General features: G+C 38.1%; 1 protein-coding gene across 2 annotated transcripts; it reads right to left on the reverse strand.

Annotated features, from left to right (window-relative positions):
* Positions 1 to 391: 391 nt before the first annotated feature.
* On the reverse strand, positions 392 to 10,062 carry RPP40 (ribonuclease P/MRP subunit p40). Of its 2 annotated transcripts, XM_042461208.1 has the most exons (8): positions 9,826 to 10,060; positions 8,934 to 9,078; positions 7,645 to 7,713; positions 7,344 to 7,439; positions 5,157 to 5,282; positions 2,824 to 3,022; positions 2,509 to 2,643; positions 392 to 626 (listed from the first exon to the last, which is right to left on the reverse strand). In XM_042461208.1, the coding sequence occupies exons 1-8, from the start codon at positions 9,949 to 9,951 to the stop codon at positions 431 to 433; spliced, it is 1,092 nt and encodes a 363-aa protein (XP_042317142.1). In that variant the 5' UTR covers positions 9,952 to 10,060; the 3' UTR covers positions 392 to 430. The 2 variants fall into 2 exon arrangements, with proteins under 2 accessions (XP_042317142.1, XP_042317143.1); XM_042461209.1 differs by lacking the exon at positions 7,344 to 7,439 and having other exon boundaries at positions 9,826 to 10,062.
* Between the last annotated feature and the right edge of the window lie 15,154 nt (positions 10,063 to 25,216).

Here is a 25,216-nt window from a genome sequence, read left to right on the forward strand (position 1 = left end):
ATTCCAAGAATGATATTCCAAGTACTCACATCATTAATTTGTAGAAAGGCAGTATGATAGACAGTTCTTTTTTAAAATTCTATTTCTAATTATGCCCAGTGTGAAATGTGTCTTTTGCTTTTAAACACAGTACACACAAAGCAAACAAACAAACAAACAAACAAACAAAAAGAGCTGCATAGCAGGGCCATGGTTTCATGGAGCTGTCATCACTCTGAAAACATGTTCTTTTATTTTTGCAGTCTTAGTTTATTACTCTACCATATAATTTTCAAAAATATAAAAAACCTTATGCACCCACACTTTTAAGATCAGTTTTCATACACCATTATATCAACATTTTTCTTAAGTTATATTTGTTTCAGACAGCTAGTAAATATCTCATAGCCTATTTAATATAACGCCTTTTAATGGTTTCAATGACAATTATTTAAGGACAATCATCATATGCTCCTACTGCCATTTGAATCCAGTAATCCAAGCTCCTAAAAATTACAAAGTTATATAAATTCTCTCCCCCCCTTAGGAAACTATGTTCACTTTCTCTCCAGGAAACAGGGCTGTCAGCAAAGCCATGCACAGTAAGAGTAACCCAGTGAGCCAGCTTTGGTTCTTGAAAATAACAACTGCAGAAAGACACAGAGAAACATGGTTAGTGAATACTACATAGCTTTGCAACAGATGTTAAAGTCAAGCAGCTTGATCCTATACATACTTACTGAAATATAAGCCTGACTGATATGCTAATATACAAAAGTCTTCATTCAAAAGCATGTACACAGTCACATTTAGAACCCACTGAAATCAATATGAAAACTTAAGCTAAGTGTGACTAACTCATTCATCTCACTCACACAATAACAGCTGCAATAATAACTGTGTTCTCTGGGTATAAAGACAGAAAGTGTCCCTTATGAATGCGCAGAGATGGAGAATAAAGAAGGTTGTGTCTGGATATTTGGTATTCATTTGCCATATAGGAAAAAGGACTTTCTTGTTAATAAACCAAAATCATAATTTTTGATTAACAGTAATAGATACAAAAACTACCCAGATTTATAAAGTTGTTTTATAAATTATGAAGTGTTTTATGCCTTATTCTGCTTAACATGGTAGTCCTATTTTGTTACTAAAATAAGGAATTAATTTTTAAAAAGAAGCAAAATACCATTTTAAAAGACTCATAAGAATATAATAATATTCTCTTGCTCTAGCTAAACCTTTGTAGCTTTTACTGATCACAGGACTATATGGGATCTGAAGCACAGTAACTCAGTTCAGAAAAAAATCAGTACAATAACTGCATCAGATACAGAGCATTGGTGTCAAGAAAATAATCTGTAAGTAAAGTGTTCCAGTTCTGTAAGTTAAACATTTGGAATAAAAGTGCAGAACTTTAGCCAATCTAAACCACACTGACATCAGCGGAAGAAGTACACAGTTAAATCTTTCTGATTTAAAATCAATTGGTCCTAAGAGAGTTTAACTTCTTTTGGTCTGTCCAGTTATATTCACAGTATGGTAGTAATAATGTGAAATCAACTACTAAAGAGTTTTGGGCTAATAGTTTGCAGTATTATTATAAAAAAGACATAAATTCATTACTACACAAAAATTGCATCGAATATACAATAAAAAGAGAAAATGTATTCCAAACCCCCCAAATTACATCAAATCAAAATGTGAGGCTTATACTAAGAGGACCCAAGGCACAGTCTTCCTCAACAAGGGAGCTCATACATATTTGGATCTGGATATTATCTTTCAGCCTAACCTACCTCATCGATTCTAGTGTGGATAAAATGATGATCAGAGAAAAGGAAATGATGATCAGAAGGAAAAGAACCACAAATACTGCTTTGACATCACTGGGATATAAAAGCTGGACATAAAGGGAATAAATCAGTTCCACTCAGAATCCAAATGCCACCAGTCATTTAACCCTCGTGGCGCAGTGGCTTAATGCCTATACTGCAGCCACTCAGTCACAAACCACAAGGTTGTGAGTTCAGTAGCAACCAGGAGCTCAGGGTCAACTCAGCCTTACATCCTTCCGGGGTCGCTAAAATGAGTACCCAGCTCGTTGGGGGCAATTAGCTTACAGTTGTAAACCACTTAAGGAATGCTTAAATGCACTGATAAATGGTATAGAAATGTACTTGCTATTGCTTTTGCTGTGAGAACAAACAAGAAGTATATAATCCTCCTTCCTTTTGCAGCTTCTCACATGCCCTAAAGACTTTAGAAACCTGTTCCAGAAGGCTGAGAAGCCCTTTGGAGTTTTCTCTGCAGTAGCAAAGGTAGGAACGGGAAGGGTTGAAAATATTGAGACTATTGCCATTGGTATGTCATATTTAGGCCACATATAAACAAATGTGCAATAGAACCCTATACATGTTTCCACAGAATGTTCAACAAGTTTATGTGCTGTGTTTAAGTACTATTGCAGCTTCAATCACCAAACAATGCTACAAAATGCTGAGTCAGACTCTATGACAAATCACTTACCATATTTGTTCCAATAAGTGAATTATCTTCTCTGGAAGTATAAATCCAGTTATTGTACACAACAAAGCTTGATCAACCAGTGTGCTTGGCTGAGGACATGAATAGGTTGATAAGAAATTAGAGGATGTGTTTTCTCTGCAAAGAGATAAAATTGGACAGTCAGAATGATTATTAACATTTTACCATACAGCTTTAAAAATCACTGCACCAGGCAAGGAGATCTCTCTCACATATGCACACACATAGACAGACAAATGGCACAACCACTATAAAGTTAAGTGATGCTATATATTTAAGTATAAGATAGATACTTACAAACCAACATGAGTGAAAACGGCACCAAGCCACTGGAAAAAATCCTGCGCACTGCATGCTGCTTCTGGCTCTCCTTGCAGGCTATTATTCTCCAGTACTGGACACTGCACATTTCTTAATGTGCTGAATGTTATTTTTGGCTGATAGGCTTTCACTTCGTTTTTGGAGAAATATGACTTCAAACTTAATTCTTTTGAACCTTTAAAAAAAATGTCATGTTTTTGGTTCATTCATGCATATGTGGTGGTATTGTGATTACGCAAGGAGGTTTTGGGCTCAAATTCATGTCAAAATGCAACAAGTAGTTAATAGAAAGTTTATGTTGGAACCAAAATTTATTTTATTAAATATGATTACAGATGATGATTTGGAGACTAAACATGGAAAATTGATATTTTATATGTTAGCGGCTGCTAGAATCGTTTTTGCATCCCACTGGAAAGGAAATACCCAAGCTACATGGAATGAATGGATCCTCAAACTTATTGACTACTGTATATGGAACTGGATAAATTGACCTGTTATGTTATGAAACAGGATTGGGATAAGAAGAAAATGAGTTGGAAACCCTTGGTTGAATTTATGAAAACGGAAAAAATAATTCAGAACTTTATTTGGTAATAACTTTAATATTATTACCATAAGGCATGATTACTTAATATTTAGTTTAATATAAATGGATTAACTCGTATGTAACGGAAACAAATGCTAGGTCATAAAAAAATTTCTCTTTTTTTGAATTCATGATAATAATACCACAAAATTTGGTAAAATTACGCAAGATAGGAACATTATATTTTTTTAGGTAAATAGTATTAAAGATGAAAGCGAGGCATAGATCAAATTGTCCCCACTCCTTAGTTGGAAGATATGCTTGTTAATTTTGTTATGGTTCTGTATGGTAATAATTGTTGTTAATGTTTGAGTTTCTCGTTGTTAGTGTTGTAGGTACTGTAAGTATGTAGTCTGCTATGTAATATGAGTGCATGTTCATTGTTGTTTTTATATATTCATGAAAATTCTAATAAAGATATTTAAAAAAAAATGTCATGTTTTTAAAATGACCATGAAAAACAAGGGCCTGTTACAGACAGCCAAAATAAAGCTGCTTCAAGTCACAGTGGAGGTATGGTGTTTCAATTATGCATGCGTCCTAAGAGTCCGGAAGCCACACCAAAGCCATGCTCCAGTCCTTAGGGCTGGAGCGTGGCTTTGGTGCGACTTCTGGACTCTTAGGACATATGCATCATTGAAACACCGTACCTCCACTGTGACTCGAAGCAGCTTTATTTGGGCTGTCTGTAACAGGCCAAGGTTTTGTTTCAAAGTACTTTAACTCTTTTATAATTGTATGTAAAATAGAAAGATAGATCTGGTGAAAAACTGCACAACAATACAATCTATTTGCAAATGGTTTATCGATGTCAGCAGAGGAAATTGTGTGGCTTTCCAGACATGATTGGGATTATAATTTCTGACAGTCCTGGCTGGCAGAGCCAGTAACATGGAATGCTAGGAGTTGCAGTCTAACAGCATTTGAAGAAACACACAGTTCCCACCCCTGATCTATGCTCTCCCGAAAATCTATGAATTCCTACCCTATCCTCCTCCTGGTTCACCAAGCTGTGGCATTCCTTTTAAGAAACAAAAGTAGTGATATTTTCAGATATTTTTATTTAGAGCTAGAGGATGCTCTCAATGAGGTGCTTTCACAGAATGTATATGATCATTATTACAGGTTTAAACAGAATGAAATATAACTTTGATAGGGAACGTATTTACAAAATGTTCACTACAGGAAAGAAAAAAAAAGGGTGGGGGAATCCAAGAATCCATCTGAATAAGTGGAAATTAAGTGCAAAATATATTTAAATGTACTCCATCTATCATCCATCCTTTTCAAAAATAACAATATCAAAAAGATGGCTTGCAGAATAAAAGACATGATAAAAGGTTCCATTTGTATACCCTTACTAATTTTAAAAATAAATCTATATTTATTAATCTGTTGCATTCTCGAAATTAGTCAGTGTTTTTGGCTATATGTAATCCCACTTAAAAATAGCAGTGTATGCACTGTCATAACAGAATCCCTCTTGAAAAAGTAATCCTATCCCCGAAGGAAGACATGCCTTTCTCAAATCAAGTTATGACATCTTTTCTAACAAACACATCTAAAGCTACCACTCTTCACAGATGCTTTTGGGAGGAAGATGTTAGCATAAGCTTCTAGGTGATAAGACAATTAAAATAAATGAAAACAGTATGTGAAACAGAATGATTTCTGATTTCATGTCTTTTACAGTGCCTGTTCATGATCAGCTCACCATTACCTGTGTAGTGCCAAGCCAATAAGAAATCAAACTCTAGCGGCATTTTTTCTTTCAAGGCCCAGATCACTCTATTACGTTTCTTGCTATCAGGATCAAAGGCTGAATCAGTTAGGTCAACAGTAATAACTATTTAAGAGAAAAAGACAAATATTGATGCAAGCAAGTTACTTGGATAACTAAAATATGTTCTTTTTATTTAAAAAAAAACACTACAACTTTAATTATTGTTATACATGTGATCAAAAATATTAACATTGCATACAACAGGGATATTATTTACAATATTTACAGATTGCTATCCACTGTTTGCAATTTACAAATCAAAAATACAAATCAAAAACATTCATAAAGTCCATGAAAAGACTAAACAAAACATTTTAAATTTCCTGGATAAAACCAAAATGAGAACTGTCTAATTTCCTCCAAATCCCTGACCAAATCAAGATACTTTCACTGGACTACAAAAGAACATGTATAAATGCCTTACTCAACTACTGAACCACGACTGCTCTTGGAAGATTACTGTTTTATCTCCCTGAAGGAAAGAATCTAGAACAATGCCTCACTAATAGAACCTACAGCTCTAGCAGCATTACATGAGTATGAGGAATACATGGTATTCCTTGAGATATTTGGGGCACAGTTTATTCATGGCATTAAAATTCTAAATCTGCACCACCTCTGAACATGCTAGTTGTAGTTCACATAATAATTACTTGTCCCAGTCGATGGGAACGACTAGCCTAGTACTCTGCATCAAAATAGATAACCAACCAGAATATGAACAGAGTGTGATGTGCACTGTAGCATGAAGGATGATGCATTTGTGATGTAATGTGGAGGCTGCACAGTAGTATCTTATGTTAATATGGCAAAAAGAAACAGGAGCTTTATAGTAAATAGGAATATAGAGGTTGTGTGAATTTGTATGTGACACAAGATTGCCTAAGAAAGTGGGAGGGAAGAAATGGTTAATATGGTATGACAAAGGAGAGTCAGACTACAAATTAGGTAGTTGAGAAGGGGTGTTGTGTTACTGAGAAAAGGAATATGTGGGAGAGTGAGATTTTGGGTTGGCATGGGAGCAAGAGTAAAGTATAAGTTGACTTTATGTATAAGTCGATGGCAGGTTTTGGGGCCAAAATTGTGGATTTTGATATGACCTGTGGATAAGTCAAGGGTAAAATTTAGGGGACTACAACAAAGGATGTAAAGGACAAAGCAAAGGAAAATGATAACAAATAACGTACAAAATTCCAACAAACAGAACTGTTTGTGTTCACCCTAAAGGCTGGATGGATGAGAGAATGGGGGGGAGAGGCCAATGCTCCCAGGACAGATTATGCTCTTGCCTTTCACCAGAGAATGGTTCCTTTTTTAAATAAGAGGTCAGAACAGTACTTACATTGAGCCATGTATGTCAACTCAAACCTTTTTGACCTAAATTTCTAGAATTATACATGAGTATATATACAGTATGTAATAAATAAAATATACTCTGATTTGCATCAACCTTGCCTAGTACTTGTTCACTTGTTGTGTGTCTTCAACTTGTTTCCAACTTATGGCGTCCCTAACCACAGGATTTTCTTGGCAAGATTTGTTCAGTGGGGGTTTTCTCTGAGGGTGAGAGAGTGTGACTTGCCCAAGTTCAACTAGTGGGTTTCTATGCCTGAGCAGGAATTTGAATCCTGGTCTCCAGATATACTCTGACGCTCCAACCACTACACCATGATGGCTCTTCCTTTCTCAATGCCGATAAGAATATAGTATGCTTTTGTTCACATAGGGAGAAGATTATGGACTTGAGGAAAGGTCCTGGTAGCAACACACTACTGAAAGGAAACTTTGAAAGTGAAAAGAGTGGTGAAAAAAACCCTGCACTGACTCCCTAAAGGAGAAAAGGAAATAAAGTATAAGAGCAGTAATCACAACTTGAGGTCAAGGGCAGGCATAATACGCATCTCCATTCATATGTAAAGAACTATTTTCATGAAGGCACATCCACTGCTGAATCAGGGAAACTGTTTTCATTTGCAGGAGGCTACACTATTTATTTCAAGCTGAACTCAGCTCAACTTCCAGATCTCAAAAGTTCAGGATAGGCTACACTGCATTTAAAAAAGCATATCAAGGAAGTAGGAAGAAAAGAACAGTGATTCATATGCCATTCATGTGAATACTCACTGTATCTCACTGGTTTTTTAGAAGAATAAAGAGAAGGACAGCCTTGTAGTCCAAGTTCTTCATATGTGTCCTTGTCTACTGATATAATTAGTTTGCCTATGGGGGGAAAATATTTAAAATAACAATATTTTCAGTGCAACATAATTATATGAACTGAACTCTTTCCGCCCCTCTCTGTCATGCTTGCCTTCCTGTCCTGCTGCTTTCAAGAACCATTGGCTAGTCCTGCTGAATTCAAGGACTGGTATTCTAGAATTGTAACATTTATAAAAGGTTAAAGACTTTGAACAGAATTTCTTACCTGTTGGTAGCAGAGCAGCAGTATTGTCTTGGTCAATCCTTGTATTATATGTAAGAGCATAACATGAACCTAAAACACAAAGTTGACATATCTTTCTTGAGGCAGAGGAAGTAAAACTACACTGGAAATACTTTCAAAGGGGTTTCTTCACCCTGATTAAGTTGTCTGTTTATTATTTATTATATCCTATTAGAAACCTCTTCAAGGTGGCTATTATCAGGACAATTTCTGACACTAGTTCGCTTAAGTTTGATTTCCCTTAAGAGGATATGCCTGAGGTTTATTTCCTATAAAATTACTGTTTTAGGAAAACAATATACATAAGAATGCTATTGTTACTTCTCCAAACATCACAAGACAGACTACAGTGGGCCTTTGGTTATCTGCTTGGGTTTGGTTCTAGGACCCTGGATATAGTCCCATTCTATACAATGGCATAGTAAAATGGTGTCCCTTACATAAAATGGCAAAATCAAGGTTTGCATTTTGAAATGTATGTTTTTAACAACATTTTTAAGCAGTGGATGCTTGAATACGTGGATAAAAAAAAATCTGTGGATGTGGAGGGCTGACTGAAGAAGTCACACAGTCTCACAATCTCAAACAGTCAGAAAACAATGGCTCAGTACAATTTAAAGCCAGTAAGCTTCTAGGCTTTATACATGTACTTTGTACATGTTGGGTCCCAAGCATGCGGACTGATACAGTTGCTTAATTGCTGTACATTATTGTGTCTCTAATTAAATAAATCAGCAATCTTAGGCAGGCATTCAGGCACCTGCACTCCTTGAACTTCTTTGTGCATAATTTACATTATATGAAAAAGAAAACCCACACATAATAGTTGTTTGTAATTAAGCTTCAAAATGTAATTGTGGGTAGGGATGGACTATAACTTCCCAGTTTTCAACTTTGAAGGAAGAAATCCCTTTCCATGTTTCTGAAGCATTGTTCTTCAATACTCTTTTTACCACTCGCTCTACACTGCAGGTCTTCAACTCCAGCGAATATGACTCCAGAAAATCAACTTGGGTTTTCCCATAAATTGTGAAGGTAAAGTCTCTAAGCATTAAATGTGATCTCAGATCACAGTGTTTCTGTGTTTAAGGACAAATACACTGTAGAGTAAGAAATGCTGGAGCTGTGACCATGTTTTTGCTAGAAAGAAAAACAAGGTGGAGAACTATAGATCTCGCCTATACACTGCTGTATTTGTCTTCCAAACCTTTCAGCATTTTTCCTTATGATAAATTACTTACAGTCATGAACACGTTTCATTTCTCTCTTACCTTTCTTCACAAAGGTATTAATAAACTCCTCTGTTACTAACTCATGAAGTGGCAATTTCTTCACCAGGTAGTATTCCCCAAAATCTCCAACTGCGTTTTTTAGTACTTCTGGAACTATTCCACATTCAGGGATCAACAAGGATACCTATTCAGAGAACATTTGGGTTACTAATCAGGTATTCTGCTCATTGATAAAACTGACTGTAAAAAGATGCTCCTCTGAGAACATCCAGTTTTGAAAAATGCAAAATATTTAAAATGAAGTATCATCACATAGAATATTAGTGGATGCCACATACGAAAACATCCTCTTTCCCAGACTCAAAGTGGTTCCATGATTGTTCTTCTGCCCTTATAGGTCCAGATCAGTCCACACAGCCTTCCCGACTCCTATTTTTTATTACCCCCCTCTGCTCCATATAATCCTTATGCCTGTTGCCTGATGAGAATGAAGGCAGTGGAGCATTTTGTGTTAGCCCCATAAAGGTATTTTGGGTGTTACTGTGGATTCTGGATGTCACTGTACTTGGTTATCACACAGTCCCTCAGAGGATGGCCATGGCAACCCCTCTCTGAAGGAACTTGCCAAGAAAACCTCATGACAGGGTCGCCATAAATCACAAACAACTTGAAGGCACACAACAACAACAACAACAACAGGGTTATCCCCAAACAAAAGGGTGAAGGGTGAAACAGTGGTCCAAAAAACACTGCAGGGATAACAATCCAGTTTTGGGACCACTTTAGCTCAATGCTAGGGAATTCTGTGGGAACTAAGTGTAGTTTTGTGAGGCATGGTTTTAGCCTTCTCTGCCACAATGAACTACAATTCCCAACATTCCCTAGGACTGAGTCAGGATGCCCCGCCCCCTCCCAGCCGCCTCGCGCTCACCTGGCAGTTGAAGACGTGGCCTCGCACGTGCGCCGCGTGGCGGGAGCGCTCGTGCGTCACGTGGCTCCTCTCGCACACCAGCAGGTGGCGGGGAGACTCGCGGAGCCACCTCAGCGGCACGAACATGCTCTCCTTTCTTTTTTCCCCACGAGCGCGCGCCAGCAGCTGAGGGAGGAAGCACGAGTAGGCCAATGAGGGGAAGGAGGAGGCGGGACCTGGACGTCACTCATTCGCAAGCAGTGGGTGGAAGGGAAGGAAGGAAAGAAAGAAAGGAAGGGAGCGAGCGGGGAGGGGCCAAGTGTACGCATGCGCGGTAGCTGCTGCTGGGGAAACGTTTCCGCCAATACTTCTGGCTGCCCTCACTTAAAGGGAGAGGGAGGAGTGTAGTGTGTTGAACTGCTGTGGGATTCTGGGATTTGTAGTTTTGTGAGCCACATCCTCATAGGGGATGTGAGAGGAGGGTAGACCAGACATTTTGAGCATGGCTAAGAAGCAGGGATTGGCATTATTTGTATGAGTGTTTCTTAGCTTTCCTGTGGTCAAGTCCTACATTTTTTCCCTTGGATGTCCTGCATTTTGCAGTGCCTTGTCCTCCTTGGCTGTTTCAGGACATCTCTGTGAGACAGAGCCAAGCAGTGGATAGGAGGAAAACCCAGCCATTTGAGATGCAGTGCTGGAGAAGAGTGCTGAGGATCCCATAGACAGACAAAAACACAAACAAATGGGTCCTTGAACAGATCAAACCACCACTCTCCCTGGAAACCTGCAGAAATAACCCAGTTTGAGACCGCTTTAACTGCCCTGGCTCAGCGCTAGGGAATCCTGGGAAATGTAGCTTATTTGTGGCACCAGAGCTCTCTCTCTCTGATGGAGAAAGCTAAATGTCTCACAAAACTACAGTTCCCAGGATTCCCTAGCTTTGTGCCAAGGCAGTTAAAACGGTCTCAAACTGGATTATTTCTGCAGTGTGTTCTGGGCCCAAGATGACAAAACTGAGGCTGTCATACTTTGGCCACATCATGAGAAGGCATGAATCACTGAAAAAGGCATTATTATTAACACCTCGCCTTCCTCCCAGTACAGGGACTCAAGGCAGCTTACAATAATGCTAGGAAAGGTGGAGGCATATAGAAAGAGAGGAGGACCGAATGCTGGATGGATGGACTCTATAAAGGAGGCCATGGGTATGAATTTATAGGACCTAAGCAGAGAAGTGGAAGACGGGGGTCCTGCAGGAGATGTCTCATTCACAGGGTCGCCATGAGTCAGTGTTGATTTCAGGGCAGTTAACAACAACAAGAAGAAACCAGAGAGCGGCTTTGCCACAACAAGCTACAAATCCCAGGATTCCATAGTATTGAGCCACGACAGTTAAAGCGGCGTCAAAGTCCATTAATTCTGCCATGTGGCAGCAGTCAATACTGCCACAGGATGTTGCCATGCCAATTAAAGTAGAAAATAGTACTACAACGGTGTGATGCGGAGTAGGTTATAAAGGCTTGCAAAGAAAAAAACTTTTAATTTGTATTCAGATCAAGTGTTTTCAAAGTCTGCTAAAAGATTTTAACCCCCTTTCTTACTCTTTGCAGGATCATTTCATTCACTCATATATTCCGACATGGAAACGTTAAAGCGAGTTGTGAAGAAACTGTAATAATAATTAATAATAAATTGTTTTATTTATATACCGCTATTCCAAAGATCATAGCGGTGAACAGCAAGTAAGCTAATTAGCAAGTAAGCTAATTTGCCCCCAACAGTCTGTGTACTCATTTTAGCTCCCTCCTCGGAAGGATGCAAGCCTGAGTCGAGCTTGGGCCCTTTTGCTGGTCTTGAACTCGCAACCTTGTGGTTTCGAGTGAATGGCTGCAGTACAGGCATTTAACCACTGCGCCACCACATGATGGAGCAAATCTAAGGTCATTTTTTAAAATTTAGAATGTCAAATTCTTATAAAATTAGCATAACAATAACAACGACATTTATTTATAACACCCCTTTTACCAAAGGGTGGAACGTCAGACACATATAATCAGTAGATGATAAAATATAACACTATAATATAGTATATTTTTTAAAAACAAACTTTTAAAAAAAGGTTTTGTGACCCTCAATGTTGTAGGCTTTTGTTATCCACTCCATTGGAGGTACCTGTCGGCCAAAAATGAAGGCTGTGGATGACCAGAAAGAAGGATTGATATTTTTTTCTATTTCTGGCTAATGCTGTGGGCAGAACATATTTTATAAAGGTGGAAGGTATCATCCATTTGGGAGACTGCTTGGAAACCAAAGCTGCTTTTAGTATAAGTTATTGTTGCTAACTTCCACCATGTTGGCCTTGATTTATGGTCACCCAATGAATAACAGACCTCCAAGATCTCCTGTCATTAACAGCCCTACTCAGATCTTCCTTGACTGAATCAATCAGTCTTCCTCTTTCCTACTGCCTTCCACTTTACTGAGCATTTTGATCTTTTCTAATGAGTCTTGTCATCACGATATGTCCAATGTACGACAGGCTCAGATTGATCATTTTGGCTTCTAGGGAGTTTATCAAACAGGACAGATCCCATGCAGAAACTTGATTTAAAGTGAAAAAAATCCCGCAAAAGCGGGTTGTTTTTCAGACGACATTTACTTCGATAAGAAATAACGTGACATTAATCCAAATGCAAAGTCGACAAAACGTGTTCCTTTTTACTTTTGGAAACTTCCCGAAAGTAAAAAAGGAGTGCGTTTTGTCGACTTTGCATTCAGATTAATGTCACGTTATTTCTCATTGAAACAAACGCATGTGAAAAACAACTCGCAAAAGCAGATTGTAAAATCCTGTTTTTGCACGGTATTTAACCAATTTGCCTCCGTGTGATAAAGTCCTAGGGGAAAGTGAAGCTTGATTTGTTCCAGGGCCCATTTATTTGTATTTTTGGTAGTCAAATGTATTCACAGAACTCTCCCCTGAGAACCACATTTCAGATGGGTTGAATAATTAGTCCTGTACCATTCCCAAAGTGTTGATCTAAACTAGTGGCAGTCATTGTTTTTCAGGAGTACTACCACAAAATATATCACCCTTCCAAATTTAGTTTGAATAGTCACCAGTATTCTTTATTATTGCCATTAATGTGCTTTCAAATAGTTTCTGACATATAGACTGTGTATGTGCTGTCAACTTATGCCAACCTTATGAATTTCATGGGAGTTTCTTAGCCAAGAAATACTCAGGTAGTTTTGCCAGTTCCTTCCTCTGAAATATAGCCTGCAGCACCTGGCATTCATTTGGTCTCCCATCCCAGTACTAACTAGGGCTGATCATGCTTAGCCTCCAAGATCAGAAAGGAGCTAGTGCCTTTAGGGTTATGGTAGCGAACCTATGATACATGTGCCCTCTCAGGCACACAAAGCCATTTCTGAGGGCAAGCAGAGAGACGGGAGAAGAGGAAGAACAGAGACAGCTAAAGGTTTGGGAGAGAAGAGAAGAGGACCTGTTCCTCCTCTTCCCTCCACCCTCCCATGTCTTTAGTTGTCTTCGGGGAAGTCCTGCCCCCAGAAGGCAGAAGTCCTGGCAAAAGTTATTGAGGAAGAACACACAAACCAGGAGAAGTTACAGCAGTTTGCTCTTGTCTGAATGCACCAAGAAGGGCCAAATTCTGGCTCCTCTTCACATCTTCCACCTGCTAAAATAACAGTGCAAGCTATTTTTGCACTTTGAACTCACTTCACAATAAGTAAGCAAGAGACAGAGAAGAAAATGAGATGAAGAAAGATAAACTGGGTAATTTAAAAACCAGTTGAAATAATAGGGTGACGGAAGATTAAGTGGGTCTGTTCCTGCCAAACAGGGACAGGTGGACAGTATGTACACTGAATCGAAGGATTCTTAACCCAAGAACTGGTTTTGACTACCAGAACTCTCACTTTGTTGCTGTGTATTATTCAACATTTCAGAAAACCTTGCCAGTCTGCTGCCACCATCCAGATCTACCTTCTGCTGATCTCTGCTGACAGCATGTTTCTGATTCTAAACACCATGTCAAAAAATAGTAGTCATCTGACAACATGGAGCTGTTCACTTCTTTTCTTAGCATGCTAAGGATTTGTTACTTTGAAAAGAAAGCCAATGCAATTAAGATCTAGTACCTGGGTTTGCTCTCTTCCCATCCCTTTTCATTTTATTTCATGACTTTTAAACTGTGAGCCTGGGAACATAGATCGTGTAATTACTGATCTTTGTAAAAGCCCTGGGAGCTTTTTACAGATGAAGAGCTGGTAAAAATGCTTCAGATAAATAAAACAAGGTGAAGGGACTAAGTGGTTGCATTTGGTGTTGAGTGCTGAAAATGCACGCATTATATTCATTGAATAGCCTCCAGTATGTAACTCTTTAAGCTTAACTTGTTTTGTAAAGATGGTGTGAATGAAAAACAAGTTGGTGCCATCATGATTATACAGAAGACCAAGAAGGATAAAAATATAACAAATCAATCAGTTGCCTTCCACTGTTTACTCAACACTTTTTTGCTGAAGTGACATCTCTAATCAATGTTCCTTTTACACTCAGCTAATTGCTTGCTTGGGAGAACAAGGTGTTCCAGGCAACTGACTCTCCTGAATACCTCATGTTTGTGAATACCTGTTGAGGCAGGAATTTCCTAGTAACCGTTATGCATATTTTCACATATGACAACCAAAGCATTTTCTTCCCCCTCATGGAACAGTCCAACAAAGGCTAGGGTAAGACTTGACAACCCCTAATTATTATCATTTCATCAGTTTCACATACACTGTGTACAAAATGCACTGAGTTTTCCCTTTCACTCTTACAGCAATATTGTGAAGAAGACAGTGTTGTCTGTTTTGAATACTTGCTTTAAGAGCATTCACTTAAGATTTAAGATAAAAGGCTGTTTATTTATTTATTCACATACAAATGGCCCTCCAGCCACAGATTTTTTATCCATATTCAAGCCACTGATGGTTGAATCCATGGAAAGACTCTGTGGATGGAGGGCCATTTGTCTGTGAATAAATAAGCATATTCCCAAAAGGAAACCTTGCTTTTGCCACTTTATAATAAGGGATACTATTTTACAGTGCCGTTATATTTAATGGGACTTGAGCATCCACGGATTTTGGTGTCCATGGAGGGTCCTGGAACCAAAGTTCAGCACATACCAAGGTCCCACTCTATTTTTATCCAACCCTCTTATCATGAGCTTTCAGAGCAACAAACAGATAAAGCAATATAAATGATGCAGACAATTCCAAATCAAAACAGTGTAAACAAGATAAAAATATATTAGCCAAGTCACTGCATGAATTGGGACTTGATCACACAAGCCTTTAAATCTGCTGTTAAATTTGGAGAATAGCACCTTTGGCAATACTCATTGCATAACGTCGTAACCATTCTGTCACTTCTTCGCTCTTAAAGCACCCCTTTTCACTGGTGGGAAACACCCATCAATAAGGTCCCAAATGTGCTGCTCAAGTCCAGTAATTTCCTGCATGGCTGTTCAGGTATTGGGTAGTCAAATGGGTAAGTGTCCACTCCTCCCTCCCTCTCCCCTTCCCTGTTCCAGAACAGGCTTTTTTGCATATCCCCCAGCCTGCCCAAGAAGGAATGGCTGTTTACTCATGAGGAGACAGTTATTCTTTCTTTGGTACGAAGGAGGAGGAAGAAGCAGAGAGGGCAGGGTTAAGGGAGAATGTGGAAGAGATCCAGTGGGGACTCTCGATGGTGCAAAAAAACCCATCGCATTATTCAGGAAAAGTGTATGTTTGGGGGGATTTTTAAATAATGTAATTGTGGCAAGACAGAAGTGGGACCGAGGCTCATATGATAAAGTCCCAAGTCTATGAAGCATTATGCTTATAATTTATTTTGCTCAGTCAGTACAAAGGCGCTCCAAGATTGCTTTGCATAGGAAATACTTTATATACTCATGTATAAGTCTATAAGTTTAGGTCAAAATGTTGACCCAAAAAAAGCTGAGTTGATTTATCCACGGGTCAATGTAAGTACTATACTTTTGCTCTTATTTTAAAAAGAACCATTCCCTGGTATGAGTATAATCTGCCCTGGAAGCTCTGACCTCCCTCTCCATCTGACCTTACTCTCTCATCCATCTAGCCTTTATCTTGCCTTTTTGTTACCCAATAGACATTCACAACTTAAACTCTTTTGCACAGTGGCGTACCCAGTTAGAATTGACCAGCTCTTGTATAATTCAAATGCGGAGTCATTAAGAAGATAGGTCCAGCCACTTAATAATTCTCTGATTTGCTGGCTAGACTACTGATGTTAGAAAAGGAAGTTATCACATTATTGGAGAAACAACTTATAGTATCTATTGAGGAGCCAGTTTCTACTGAACTCGGTTCCCATTAAAGTTTGCTTGTTCTCCATTGTGTTTCTAATATACCATCTTATCAGAAGTTGAGACACTGTCTCTCAAACCATCCTTCCTTCAACCAGTTCTGAATGCTCTCCATAACCCAACCACCACCAAGTTGGTAACATGCAAACTGCTTACATTAGATTTACTTCACTGATTTTATTTGGAATTATTTGTATTTATGTGAATGTTTCCTCCCTCCCAATGGGTTTCTGAGCTTTGGGTATTAAAATCCTTTCTTTTATTCCACTTTTTCCTCCTTGGAGATGGACTGAAAGGAAGAACCCTTGGCAAAAGGGAGATTAGAACTCCCAAAGTAGCTAGACACACTAGGATTTGTGGAGAAGTTCAGCCTGATTGGCAAAAGCTTAATTCTTGTGGGGTGGGAAATCTATCTAAAGAATGACTTCACCAGATGGGACCGTGTCTATGTTGAAACATGTTGATTCTAAATATTTGTTTCAGATCTGTTTTAGTAACAGTATTTTACAGGTCACAAGCAAAAATAAAATGAAATTATAACATAAACAAAGCACAAGTTAGTACCTTTAAAGAGGACTTCATAATCACCACTCAGTATCATGTGATGTCTTAAGACATTCCATCACACTCTTCTCTGTATTACTCCATTCTGAGTATGTTTTAAGTAATGCCATGTTCGCCATTGCTATGCCCACCTAGATGAAAAGAATTAATTCTAGTACGCAGGGGTTGCATTCTCATAGATACTTGATATAGAAGCTTCAAAGAATACACACATAGAAACTAAACCTATCATACAGAAAGCTTTAGTATTGGGCCTTATCTGAAGGACAGAATTTTTGCTAGATAAGAAAGATGACTCAAAAAATAGTGATTTGCACCAAGCCATGCATAATATTAACCACTTTCTAACCAAGAGCTAAACTAGACATGCCATTTGTCATACAGCTCATCGTATATATTAAAATAGATTGCACAAGGGAATCCTAGCTGGATGGGTACGCCATTCTATAGCCTTTTGGCTGAAGTTCCCGGTATAAATAAATGATGATGATGATGATGATGATGATGATGATGATGATGATGATGATGATGATTCTACTTAATTCTTCACCAGAAATCCTGGCACTTCACCAGAATTCCTGCCACTTTCAATAGGAAGAAATTGATGCCAACAGAAAATTTCCTCCAATTGAGACAACAGTGGCAAAATGAATGCATTCAGATCAAGATCATGGACAGTGCAAAGAGTTAAATCTACCTTCCTTAACATCATGGTCTCCAGCTTGTGGCATCCCCCTTCAACAGCTATTTTATCAAAAATCAAGCATGTCAGTGTAAACTACCAGATATTTGCCCTAGTTTTTAAATGAAGCTAGTGCTTCAGCCTCCCATTTGAAAATTACTTGCTTCCTATTTGAAAATGACTAGAGTTACCCAGCAACACATAAGCAGTAAGGCAACCAACCCATCTCTTTAAATGCTCGGGTTGTAGCACTACACCACCCACCCCCATTTGAAAATTACGTTTATAATCTATTTAAACCCAAATAAACATAGATGTTTCATCATGAAACATGAGATCTTGGCATTTTATGTGAGCAATCCCTATCCATAATTTTTTTTTAAAAAAAATACACTTTTAATTTTAAGATTTAAAAAGCTTACAACTGCTGGAAAACTCCTTTATTTTTCTGGTTAAGTTTACAAAATATGGCCTAAGAATATACAGCTGACAATTCAGTTTTTTAAATGATAGAAGAATATATTATCAAGTATCCTGCCCAAGGTGTTTTAAGGTAATAGTCTGCAAAAAAATAAAGCAAGATGGAATTTATTAAATTATTTCCTGTAACAGGTCACAAAATAATTATTGTTTTTAAAAATACTATTTTAAAAGAACACCATTCACAATGTAAAGAAATACATCTTGGGGGAGGTAGTTCCTTCCTCTATAATACAAAATTGTGCCCAAGGCTGAAAAATACATATAGAGTCACTTTTTTGCTGACTGAAGAATAAAAAGTATATCAGATTGCAATATGGAGCAGAAAATTGAATTAAAGGTTAATGTAATTTTAATGTTCATGCAGCCAGCCTAATTTGTTGCAGTGAAGGGCATAATTAAAAGCTAATTAAGTACAATGAATCCTTACACTTTTAATGCCATGTTTATTCCACTCTACCATTTTGAAAAGCCATCAGAGATCTGTACTTGCCATTTTAAAAAAGCAATATTTTGTTAAAATAAAATCTACTTATTACGTTTAACCATAAGCTGGTACTGTGTTGGGGCATTTCACCAGCAACTCCTCTGATTACACCATGGTGTACTTTTTACATATTTGTGTAAAGAGGTGCACAATATCTCCTTTTCACTCAAAGCCACTGAAAGGAGAGTTGAAACTTGGATAGAGGACAGTTAAGGGTTAAGTGGAGAATAATTGCTGGTCCAGCAGAGGGAGGTCCACAAAAAGACTAGAAAGGAAGCCAGGGGGATGTCAATAAAAAGGAAATGTTGGGGGGGGGGAATCAAAAAATTCAAGACAACAGCCAAGGGAACATTAAGAAAGTGTATCCTGAAGATCAGAGCAGCATCCAAGGGCGCACATAGAAAAAGTAAACAGAAAAATGCTGGAGACTTGGATAGAGATTCGGGTACACCCAGAAAAGGTTTTAAAAGATGGCTCAGGCAAGCGGTTTTTATACCTCTTTCCTGTCCTCAAGGCAGTGTTTGTATACCCAAAAAGGCATAGGAAAAGCTTTAATGTTTTTTTTTCCCCTGGAAAATCACATATTGATTTTTAGCACCAAGTTGTCAATGCACTGATGTGATCTGAAACAAACTTTTGCTGATCAAATAGGCAGGAAAGATTTAGGAACTTCAAAGAGGGAAAACAAGGTTTTAGTCTCTGCCAGTTTAACAAATATATTCCTCTGTTGTCTTTCTTTCCTAATGCAAAATAAGCAGGTAGGAGTAATGTGTTATGTTTAGCATAAAGCCATGGTGATTGTCCTTTTGGTCTATCTAGGGATGGCATGTCCTAGATCAGTGACCCCCAACACTGGTGTCTTTTAACTTCTTTGGGTTATTGTGATCCCCCAAAAGACATATTGGGTCGACTTCCAGTCCTGCTCCACACTAGATATTACATATCAACACCATGTTCAGCTGGAGGGGTGTTAGGGTATGCCAACAAAATGGCAACTAGAATGGCCTCCCCAGAACATTGTCACTGCCTCAGGATCTCAAATATACGTATATCGAAGGGAGGAAGTATATGATGCTGGTAATCTACACTCTCTGAACCATCCTTTCCACAAGAAATGATGGTGTCTACATCAACATAACTTCAAACACTTACGATTTATACTTTTTTCTTTCCCTTGGCTTTTCTTTAGAGAAAAAGCAATTGGAGAGATCTGCAGTGGAACTGTGGATGGGAAGGACTGCTTAAGTTGAGGTACTGAAAACATTAGGAAGCCTTGCCCTCCACCAAGCAAAGTTCCTCATATTGGTGCTCCTGTAGCTACATTTTTTAATTGAATGTTTTATTTCAGATTATACACGTCAACAATAATGTGAGAAAGATTGCTCCAATAAGTACTTATAATAAATATTAAACAAGAATAGCAGCTTTAACAATTTATCCCATAATCTAAATCTATGTCATATTAACAAATGCCATACACATATCATAAAATCAGCTTGCAATATCATTCCACAGCTCTGCTAATAGAAGGAAGAGTCACTTAAGCAAAAAGAGAGAAATGTTTAATAGAAAGGCTCTCTGTTATTGTGAAACTGTATTTATCTGCTGCGTTTGCGTAAGTTTTTTCATTGAGAAGAACTTGCTTAACCTGCTTTTCCATTGCAGTCTAGAAAGGAACGATATTCCTTCATTTTCATTGCAGGCTGCCAAAGAGAAGAAAAAGAGTAGGTCTTTCTATAATAATGCCTCTCCATGCCACTCAAGGACAAAAAATGAGAGATATTTTTCATTTTTGAAAGCCTCCTCCCAGAATGAACAGACCACATCACAATCCCTGTAGTTGTGGATATATGTACCAATGTGATCACAAATCTTTGCCCATAGCATATGGCTTAATTTCAGCAAGGTTAGGTACAATTATAGAATAAATTTAGATAATATTGCCCTAGCTGAGGTGGATGCCATAGGAGCAGACTCCTAGGTGCCTTCCACACCTTACGTTCTGTCAAATCCAAAATCCTTTCCTTAGGTAAGGCTGATTCCATCCATGCTACCAAATACCTCATCAACTATTAAACTGAAAATTCTACTACACAAACCCTGTGTGTTCTTTTCAAACTGCATTATTAATGAGTCACAACAGGAGAGGCTATTGCTATTTTCGCTTTCACAATGGAGTTTGAAATAAAGTCAATAATTTGGTGGATTTGCATACAATTAGATAAAATTATCTAACGGCCCCATGTTTGGGGTCAAGTTCATAGAGAAATTGCTATGCCTACACAAAACAACTCTTACCCAGTCTTTACATGAACAAACTTTGTTGTGTCATAAAATATTGATGAGATGGAAAAGGCATCAAGAGTGGAGGGATCAGATTTTTGTATTACATGGTCCATACTTTGAATGTGGTTCTCATCAAAGGAATGCCCAAACATTTGCATGAAAAGAATAATTGGGAGGAAAGGCCATAATCTGATGCCCTCTAGTTTGTTTTCTTGAATTGCTAAATGGCAAACAAGCATTAGCCTTTATGTATAATACAAACTGGTTATCATAACTGAAAAGCCTGACATTTGAAATCTTCCTCTTAGTCCTAGCCTCCTCCTAGCGCTTCAGAACAAATTGATGGTTGCAGACCTCAAACATATGTTGTTGTTGTTGTTGTTGTTACTACAACATACTGCTTATACTGCTTATACAGTTCAATGAAAAAAGGTAACATGGAAGAACAGCTATTTTGCTTACAGTGATATGGCTCAACCAGGATCTCTGGAGGCTTGTCAGTTTTCTCATCAGTTGACATTTTGGGCACAAAGGGGTGTGTGTTTTAAACAAATTATATTTTTTCAATTGATTATGAGTCCCCAATTTTAGGCATTTTATAGCCATGAAGTCAACAAGAATCCTTATTTTCCTATATACTTCATCCGCGACTTCAGCACTCATATTTAAACCAGTGGTGTTTAGATGTTCTCCTGTTGATGCTGAGGTTGGAGTCTAAACCAAACTCTCCCATCAGCTGCAGAATTTATGGGATTCCTCTAACTCAGAGGTGAGTAGTGCAATGTCATCTGAAAAAAAGATTGATGGCATGAAGACTGTCATATATTTAAACTTCTTTGAATATAAAATGACCTTGATTGCATACACAGCGGGCTCACTGTGGTGAAGTAAAGCAGGAGCAATGCTAAGGACAACTCTGCTTTGTGTCTTTTCTTGATGCATACTGTGTCAGATAGTCATATTTGATTCCCCTGATGGTCACTATCATATGATAATATCATATAAATTTCTCAAACAGTATTTTCCATGTTTCCAGAAGGAGTAGAACTTCTTTCTAGAACAATTTCACATAAAGAAAACTAAAATGTTAACCATTTTTCAAAGGTCTTGGAAAATTTAACATTAAACCTATCTATATTAGGCGTTTTATTTGACTGCTGAGGATAAATAGCTCAATGAAACTACTTCTATTTCTCTGTAAACTTTTAATAAAACAACATTCCTCTATGCAATCTCCTTGAATTAACATCTCCCTTCCAAAGCCTCAAACAGCTCTAGCGGCCTCTCTGAGGGACTGGAAGGGCAGGGTAGCATGCATTCGCGGCTCCCTCCTTCCCTTCCAAGGCTTCAGAGAGCTCTGTGGAGCTCTCTGAAGTCTTGGAATGGCATGAAGAAGGGTGCGTTCGCTTTTCCCCAACCCCTTCCCAAGGCAAGAGAGCTGTCAGGCAACTCCCTGTCCTGGAAAAGGGTTGGGGATTATTTTCCCAAAACCCTTGCTCCAGGCAGAGAGCTGCTTTAGGAAAGAGGCAGTTCTTTATCCTGGAAAAAGGTCAGGATTAGCGCACGCACCCTTCCTGGCTTCTCCCTCCTGGGCTTTTTCCCTCCCTAGAGGACAAGTGCAGGAGAGATGAGGAGGAGGAGTGTGCGCACAGCGGCCTTGACCTCGCGAATAATCGAAACCACGAGTGTCAAAGCCACAAATGTCGAGGGAAGACTGTATATCCATTAATTAGAGGAATATAATTGAAACTGCATGACTGGAGAGTATGATCTGTCCTATCTTTACATGCTTAAATTTCAATTTCCATTACTGATTATTCAATCAGGAATAAAAGTTAAGGTGATGTGAGAAATACAGTAATCTCTCTCTACCGAATTCATGTATCATTCAAATCGAAGTCTTGGAAGACAGACTGCAAAGATTTTTCAGTTTCTTTCTGTTCAGTTTGGCATCTGCTACTGAATTCTCATGCATCCCCTAATAACACTTCTCTCTCTTTGGACTCATAAAGAATATGGAGGTCTCTCTGAGAAAAGACTTCTGACCACTATTTGGATAACAGATGGAATCCAGGGTAAATTTTTCCTTCTCCAGTGTCCCTTCAATAATAAAAATGTACTAGTTCTTTAGGTCCTTTTATAAATATTTCATTGTTTTTGCAATCATTTTGGGAATCCCTAAAAATATTCCCCACTCCAAACCCTCACTGAGAGAGAGAGAGAGAGAGAGAGAGAGAGAGAGAGAGGTAGTTGCTATATAAAACAAGATTCATGAACCCTCTTTACTGCTGCCCAAAATGAACATAAAAACAAACAATAGACAATTCATATCACAAAGATCGCTAATATAATCATCCAGAAACTTCTCAAAGAGGAAACAATAAACAGCATGTTTATGGCAACACAGCACTAGTTCATGCCCTAATACTAATGTTCTAAAAATATCCCATTAAAAAAACCAAGCTCATAATTAAAAATATCCAAACGGAGTTATGTAGCTCTAAATGTCTGAGACGTCAACAACTTGATCTTGAACTACGTTCTGAGAGTCTGTTAGTCTGAACAATAGCAGTTAAACATCCATCCAGCATTGCAGGCACACCATTTCCTAGCATCAGATTTAAGGTTAGCATTGTTTTGCCTGTTTCACATTTGAATCAACTAACATTCTGATAGTGGGTGAAGACTCTCTTCCAAGGTTCCAGCTTTCTTCCTCTGTGATCTGATGCTCTTTTTTCTGGAGAGTTTAGCTCCAACTCTCCTAGAAATGCTCTAGCTAATTTTGCCCTCTTTTTGGATAATTTGTTTAATAGATTGTGTCCAGCAATAAGGTATTCCCATTTTTCTTGAAAACTCCATGCAACTTTAAAAGACTCCCTCCTCTGCAGTGCTGGGAGAGATGCACATTGGAATCTTTGTAATTTAGTGGCCCTGAGGCTCTACCCTCTACTAGTAGGGCTTCCCTCTTAAAGTACTGTAATGTATAAAATGTGGGTTATCTGCTCAGTGTTCTCACTTGAGTAGGCAAGGTCCCAAAGGGAGATGCAAAGATAATCAAGAGATAAGAAAGGCTTTCAAGGTATTCCCTTCTCTGACTCTCGAATCTCTCCTCCCAAGTGAATGTTCCTCTTATTATTCTCTGGGAGCTCCAGATCTTCAGTATAGCATGGCTGAGTATTGACTGACATCTTTGATTCAGTCCCATCTCTGTTAAATTTTCAGTCTGCTGTCTCAGGGGGTATCTACGCTGTAGAATTAATGTAGTTTGACATCATTTTAATTGCCATGTCTCCATCCTACAGAATTTGGAGATTTGTAGTTATGTGAGGCACCAGCACTCTTTGGTAGAGAAGGCTAAAGACCTTGTAAAGCTAATAATCCTAGGATTCCATAGGATGGAGATACCTTACTTAAAGAGGTGTCAAACTGCATTATTTCTACCGTGTAGATACACCTTCAGTAAGACTGGAGAACTTCATAGACATTTCTGTACTATCTTCACACTTTATGGTAATGTAATGGCATCCTGAAATCCAGCAAAAAATGTATGATGCTCATAATGGGATATATGTCCCCATTTAAGTTTATTCTCATTAAAGACCTGTGAGCTACATTAGAATGAGACACACAACACAGTGACTTACCCAACACCATGCTGTGAGCTTCCCAGCTGAATGGGAATTAAAGTGAAGTTTCACATGCTCTAAGGTAACATGATACTAGTTTTCTGGAAAAGGAATTACATGAATGAAAATAGGGACATCACATTTAGTTTGGGAACACATATGTTTTTATAAAGAAATACATAGATTCATATATAATACATGCACATGTAATACACATTCTTATGTGAATAAATTAAATTTGTTTCCTTATTATATTTATATAAGGCTGCCCAATAACATTGTTCTCTGGTCAAGTCAATGAGGAAAATGATAATATTTAATTTAAAAAGCATAATATATGTTAGGCTGGCTCCTTCTTTTATAATAATAATAATATAATAAAATTTTATTTCTATACCGCTGTTCCAAAGATCACAGCGGTGTACAACAAGGATAAAAACGTCTTTTCAGTGGCAGGTTAAGACCTTTTGGACTCAGAAGGAGGAGTGAAGACAAGAGGAAGGAACGTCAGCAGTCTAAGATATGCAGATGACACCATATTACTAGCAGAAAACATCACAGACTTGGAATAATTACTAAGGAAAGTCAAAGAAGAAAGTGCAAAGGCAAACTTACTGCTGAACATAAAGAAAACAAAAATAATGACCAAGGAGGATTTACATAAATTCAGCACAGACAATGAAGAAATCAAAATAGTTAAAGATTTCCCACATCTTGGATCAAACATTGATCAGAGAGGAGACTGCAGTCAAGAAATCAGAAGACTAGGAATGGGAAGGACCTTTAACAAAGTAGAGAAGATCATGACGTGTAAAGATATACATATGAATACTAAAGTTAGAATCATCCAAGCCATTGTATTTCCCATTACCATGTACATATATGA

Source organism: Sceloporus undulatus, chromosome 4 (genome assembly GCF_019175285.1).
Source record: "Sceloporus undulatus isolate JIND9_A2432 ecotype Alabama chromosome 4, SceUnd_v1.1, whole genome shotgun sequence".
Classification (NCBI taxonomy): domain Eukaryota; kingdom Metazoa; phylum Chordata; class Lepidosauria; order Squamata; family Phrynosomatidae; genus Sceloporus; species Sceloporus undulatus.